This window comes from Camellia sinensis, chromosome 8 (assembly GCF_055761805.1).
Source record: "Camellia sinensis isolate YWXY chromosome 8, ASM5576180v1, whole genome shotgun sequence".
NCBI classification, from domain to species: Eukaryota; Viridiplantae; Streptophyta; class Magnoliopsida; order Ericales; family Theaceae; genus Camellia; species Camellia sinensis.
Window position 1 is genome coordinate 9,067,215 of NC_138968.1, and position 6,915 is coordinate 9,074,129.

The window sequence follows — 6,915 nt, forward strand, 5'->3', positions numbered from 1 at the left end:
CACCTTCGAAGAGAGGTGTTGACTCTAAAAAGGCAGTGAACCAAAAACCAAGTGGTGTCGACACCAGAGAAGACGGGTGTCGACCCTTGGTAATGAAAAGCACATGACTGATTCACAGGGTGTCGACCCTATAGAGCAGGGGGTCGACCCTTAGGGGTCCTGAAAAGCAAAAAACTAGTGTAAATCACAACAAATTTCACAAGGAAGTATAATAATACACAGGAACCATCATATAGGAATATTTAACATGCCAAGCTCAGTTCGTATAAAGTAAAATTGTTCTTTATTAAGAGGCTTGGTAAAGATATCGGCTAGTTATTGACTTGTAGGTACAAATTCGAGTTCAATGTCACCTTTAAGTACATGATCTCGTAGAAAGTGGTGCTTTATTTCGATGTGTTTAGTGCGTGAGTGCTGTATGGGATTTTTTGAAAGAATAATGGCACCAGTGTTATCACATTTAATGGGAATGTGATCAAAGTGAAATCCAAAATCAAGAAGTTGTTGTTTCATCCAAAGTATTTGAGCACAACAACTAGTAGCGGCAATATATTCTGCTTCAACTGTAGATAAAGCCACTGAATTTTGTTTCTTACAAAATCACGAAGTGAGTGAATTTCCAAGAAATTGACAAGTACCACTAGTGCTTTTTCGGTCAGGTCTACATCCCGCAAAATTGGCATCTAAGTTATCGTAAAGATCAAAAACATTTGTTTTAGGGTACCAAAGACCCAAAAATAGAGTGCCAATGAGATATCTAAATATGCGTTTTACTGCAGTGACGTGTGATTCTTTTGGAGCTGATTGAAAATGAGCACATATACACAGACTAAACATGATATCGGGTCTACTAGCTGTTAGATAGAGTAGAGAACCAATCATACGTCGATATTTCTTTTCGTGTACTGGTTTACCTTGCTCATCTTTGTCGATTTTAATTGATGTGCTCATAGGAGTTACTGTAGGTTTGGACAAATCCATTTCAAATCTTTTGAGAAGATCTTTGATATATTTTGCTTGAGATAGATGAATACCATCTTGGGTTTGTTTTATTTGTAATCCGAGAAAGTATGTCGACTCTCCCATCAAACTCATTTCAAATTCGCCCTACATATCCTTAGCAAATTCCTTACACAAGAATTCATTAGTAGCTCCGAATATGATATCATCGACATAAATTTGAACAATGAGGGTATCATCATTTTTTATTTTTATGAAAAGAGTGGTATCAATTTTTCCACGAGAAAAACATTTTTCAATAAGAAAATTGCTCAAGCGTTTATACCAAGCTCTAGGAGCTTGTTTAAAACCATACAAAGCTTTTGAAAGTTTATAAATGTGGTATGAGTGTTTGTGGTTTTCAAAATCGGGAGGTTGTTCAACATACACTTCCTCTTAAATATATCCATTTAAAAAAGCACTTTTCACATCCATTTGGTAAAGTTTAAAATTTCTAAAACAACCAAATGCAAGCAACATACGTATGGCTTCAAGGCGTGCAACGGGTGCAAATGTTTTGTCAAAATCAATACCCTCTTCTTGGTTATAACCTTGGGCTATAAGTCTAGCTTTGTTTCAAATAACAACACTGAATTCATCCATTTTGTTTCGAAAGACCCATTTAGTTCCAATAATGGAATGTTCTTTAGGGCAACGTGGCAAAAACCAAACTTCATTTCTTTTGAACTGATTTAACTCTTCTTACATAGCAAAAATCTAATTTTCATCGAGTTCAGCCTCAGAAAAAGTTTTTGGTTCAATTTGAGAAACAAAAGCTAAATTACCATAGATATTATGAATAGAAGAACTCGTTCTTACTCCTTGTATGGTGTCTCCTATAGTGAGATCTTTGGGATGTCCATGAGCATACTTCCATTCTTTAGGTAGATCATTTTCGTTCGTGGGATGGGCATATTCTTTTTGAAGATCTTCCATAGATATTTCAGTATTGGGTTTTGAAGAATGAAGTTCATCACTTTCTGATAAATAAATGCCTTCAATTTCTAGATTGAAATCTGTAGCATCATCAATAGCAATATTCTTGGAAACCAATGAGTTAGATTCATCAAAAGCAACATATATGGATTCTTCAACGAATAAAGTTCTTTTATTAAAAACGCGATATGCTTTACTAGAATTTGCATATCCAAGAAATACAGCTTCATCAGATTTCGCGTCAAATTTCCCACGATTCTCTTTATTATTAAGCATTTACAACCAAATACACGAAAATGATCAATGTTGGGTTTTCTACCTTTCCATAGTTCATATGGTGTTTTCTTCAGTATGGGTCTAATCATGGCACGATTAATAACATAGCAAGCAGTATTGACAGCTTCCGCCCAAAAATATCTAGGCAAATTATTTTCACAAAGCATAGTACGAGCCATTTTGTCAAGAACTCTATTTTTCCTTTCTACCACACCATTTTGTTGAGGAGTTCGAGAAGTAGAAAAATTATGATAAATGCCACGCTCATTACAAAATAGAATAAACTCATCATTATCAAATTCTTTACCATGATCACTTCTAATGGTACAAATATTAAGACTAACCATATTTTGAATACGTTTACAAAGAGTTGAAAATGCAGAGTAAGTATCACTTTTGTGTGCTAAGAAAATCACCCGAGTAAATCTAGTATAATCATCCACACAAATAAGACAATAAGATTTTCCTCCAAGACTTAAGGTTCTAGATGGTCCAAATAAGTCAATATGCAATATTTGAAGTGGTCTAGATGTGGAAATGATATTTTTGGATCTGAAAGAGACTCGTATTTGTTTTCCTTGTTGACAAGCATCGCAAAGTCTATCATTTTCAAAAACAAATTTTGGTAAGCCAACGACCAAGTCAAGTTTTGAAAGCAAATCCATATGAGCATGTCCTAACCTCCTGTGCTACAACCATCCAGATTCATTTAAAACAAATAAGCAATTAACATCATGATTAGGAGATAAACTATGCAAATCAAATATATACACGTTCTTATCCCTATGTCCAACAAAAAGCACTGTGTTATCAGTAAAATTTTTAATAGTGCAGTAGGATTTATCAAAAGAAACATGATTGCCTTTATCACAAATTTGACTAATACTAAGCAAGTTATGCTTCAATCCTTCAACAAGCAATACGTTCTCGATAATGGGTAAGGAAGTTTTACCAATACTACCTTCACCTATGATCTTTCCCTTACTATTGTCTTCAAAGGTTACGTGACCTCCTTTGGATTTAAGAGTTGAGAACATTGCTCTATCGCCGGTCATGTGCCTTGAGCAAGCACTGTCGAGGTACCATCGGTTATTGCTGAATTTTGACCTAAAGCACACTTGCAAGAATCAGATTTTTGTTGGCCTTTTGGTACCCATCTTTTCTTGGGTCCATGAGAGTTAGAAGTTGAAGTATTTTTGGGAACCCACTTCTTTTTCATTCTATTGAATGAGTTTCTCTTAGCAGGACATAAAGAAGAGATGTGGCATTTTCTTCCACAGTAATGACATGTGAGATGAGAATGGTTAGATGATGCATATACAAAGGATTTTTGGGAAGTTGTTGCTTTCGAAAATGGTTCATAGCCATTCCCTATTCTTCCAAAGGTTTGAGTTTGACTTTTGAGAATTTTGTCTAAGGTATCTCTCCCTTGAGTAAATTTTGAAAAAACATTTTTAAAATCTTCTAGGTTTTCATTTAAGACAATTTTCTCATTTTTCAAAATTTCATTTCCTTTTGTAAAAATTCTTTTTTCCTTTGAGAATTCTTTCTCCTTTTCCATTGTCAAGACTTCATTTTCTAAAGTATTGATTTTAGAAGTTAAGAATTCCTTTTCTTGAGAGAAACTTGAAATCATTTTCTTTTGACAACTACTTTTGAAACTTAATTTTTTTAAATTCATCATGCAATTCATCAAAAGCAGTTTGTAATTCATCGAAGGTAAATGAGTCATGATTTACCTCATCTTCAAGTGCCATTAAACATAGATTTGCGACTTCATTTTTACAGATATCCGTCTCTGAGTCGCTGTCATCACTGTCTTCTCCCCATGCCTGCAATCATGGCTTTCTTCTTATCCTTCTTGAATTGTTTTTTGAGCTCTGGACATTCTGATTTCTAGTGTCCTGGCTTGTTACATTCATAGCAGATCACTTCGGATTTTTTATGACTTTCTCATTTTTGAAGATCTTTGTTGAAATCTTTTCTGAAAAACTTTCTTACACCTTGTTTTTTCTTTACAAATCTTTTGAATCTTTTGGTAATGAAAGCCATTTCTTCATCTTCTTCTTCCTCTTGAGATTTTGTGGTGGACTTAAAAGCTATCCATTTCTTCTTCTTTTCCTTCTTGCATAATGATCTCATGGGTTAGGAGAGATCCCATTACCTTATCAAAACTCAACGTTGATAAGTCTCTTGCTTCTATCACTGCAATAACTTTGTTCTCCCAACTTTTTGGCAATGATCGGAGGACTTTTTTGACAATTTCTGCATTAGTGTAAGTCTTCCCAAGAGATTTAAGACTGTTTATAATATCTGTAAAACGAGTGAACATTGGGGATATGTTTTCATCTGGTTTCATCTTGAAGAGCTCATGGTTATGAACAAGTAAGCTCACTCTAGATTCCTTAACTTGAGTGGTTCCCTCATGAGTTACAACAAGTTTATCCCAAATTTCTTTTGTAGTGGTACAAGTACATATTCTGTTAAACTCGGTAGCATCAAGTGCACAATACAACATATTAATAGTTTTGGCATTTAATTGAATATCTTTATAGTCAGCACTAGTCCACTCACTCTCAAGTTTGGGTACTAGCAGACCATCTATAGTTTTTGTGGGTACCTTAGGACCCTCACATATGATTTTCCAAACTTCATAGACAATAGATTGAATGTGCATAATCATGTGGGTTTTCCAATAATTGAAATTTGTTCCATTGAAGAATGGTGGTTTGTTTGAGGCTTGACCTTCAGGAAGAGAAGAACTGGGGTTTGCAATAGATCACTCTAAGACGGTTAAGTCACACTACTAGAGAAAGGGCTCTGATACTAATTGTTAAACAGGAAAGCGACCCAAGAGGGAGGGTGAATTGGGTTATTAAAAAATTTGGTCCAAAAATAAGGTTCAAAGATCTTAAGTAATTAAATGCAGCAGATAATCAATAGATTAACAGAAAGTAAAAGGAAATGGAATGAAGAACTTAACACAATGATTTATTGGTTTGGCTCACCGGCCTACGTCCACTCCTCAAGAGTCCTCCTTGAGAATTTCTTCACTATGTATCGATGCACCACTAAGCTTTTCCCAACTTGTGGTTTTTTACAAAAGGACTTACTTCAATCTGTTGAGGATCTCACTCAACAAAATGCCTCACTTTACAACTGTTTCACTCAGAAACTAAGAAACTAGAAGAAGAGGTTCAACTGTCCTCTTTGACAATTATTATCTCTCAAAGAATGGATTATGAAAGTGTAAGCTCACAAGTAAATTTTGGACTAACTTAGATCTGAAAATGGGAGAACAAAAAATGGAATCTCAGAGGTTGAAAATAGTGCTCTGTATACTTAGTACATTGCAGTGAGTTTCTCACCATTCAGTTCTCGAAAAGATCCAGCTTTATAGTTTCCATCCGACTTCTCTCTTGAAGTACAAACACACCCACATAGGTCTTCTAGCCGTTGGAGCTGGGCAAGAAGAAAGTTTTCATCTGTTGCAAGTGGAGCTTGGGTGGTACAGGCTGTCTTCTAATTGTGGGAGGTGGAGCTTTCTCAAAAGATGTGGTGTTCATACTTGAGATTCAAACCTTTAGTGGAGGAGATGATTTTGTCCTAAAGCTTTTTGTTTTCTCTGATTTTGGGAGTGGTGTGGGTGAAGAATGTTTCATCCACTGAGTCAGAGGCTGATGTCCCAAAGTCCCTTTTGATTAGAATAGAATTTGTCTGATGATGATGTCACAGAAACCCTCTTTGAGTTAGAAGATGGCGGCTAGGTTTTTTGCAACCCAGACATAAAGGTGTCGACCCCTGCAGATTGGGTGTCGACCCTTTGCTCTGTCTTTTCTTTCCTGAGTTGATTTACAGTTGTTCCTGGTGTCGACCCTCACCTCATTTGGTATCGACCCTTGCGGTTGAAGTGTATACTACTTTTTGGTGTTGACCCTTGCTGCTGTTGGTGTTGACCCTTGCATCTGGAACACTTAATCATTTTTCTAGCTTCTCTCTGGTGTCGACCCTTGCTTTTCTAGTGTTGACCTTTTGTTCTGGAACACTTATCACTCTTGAGGATTATTCTAGTGTCAACCCTTGCTTTTCTGGGGATTTTCATTGAAAAATGAAGATTTTGATTGAGGAACTCAAACATTAGGGTTTGATTTTAGTTTGTGAAATTATTATTTTTTATTTCATTTTATTTTTTAAATTTCTTAAATGTGAGCTGGGAAAACTGTGTGATTTTGAATTGAAAAAATTGAAGATATTTTATTTTTCAGGGCCATCTATTTTTAAAATGATCGAAAAAGTTTTAAAAAAAAATTCAAAAATAGTTACGAAGACTAAAAAAAAAAAAGAAAAAGTCAACTTTTTTTTTTATTAGTAGACTTTTTTTTCTAATTATTATTTGTTTTTTTAAGTCTGTCTGCTTCACTAGTACTTAAAATTGAAAAGGTTTTTGAATTTTTAATAAAAAAAAAGTTTACTAAAAAGAAGAAAATCGACGAAAAAAACTTTTAAAAAATAATAATAAAATTACTAAACACAACCTGAAATTTATGCAATTAGAATTACTTTCAATTAATTGACACACATAAACAAACGATAATATAATTTGCGCTAAGAAAATTGTTTGATATGATATAAAACAAAATGCAATTGACGATATTATCAATAGTAGATGTACATGTATTGAAAGAGATTGTCTCCATCGAAAGG

The 6,915-nt window shown here is 34.6% G+C and overlaps 1 protein-coding gene across 1 annotated transcript; it reads right to left on the reverse strand.

Annotated features, from left to right (window-relative positions):
- Positions 1-4,303: 4,303 nt before the first annotated feature.
- Positions 4,304-4,888, reverse strand: LOC145797478 (uncharacterized). Its single transcript, XM_082884618.1, has one exon. It carries the CDS (start codon positions 4,886-4,888, stop codon positions 4,304-4,306), a length of 585 nt encoding a protein of 194 aa, XP_082740744.1.
- Between the last annotated feature and the right edge of the window lie 2,027 nt (positions 4,889-6,915).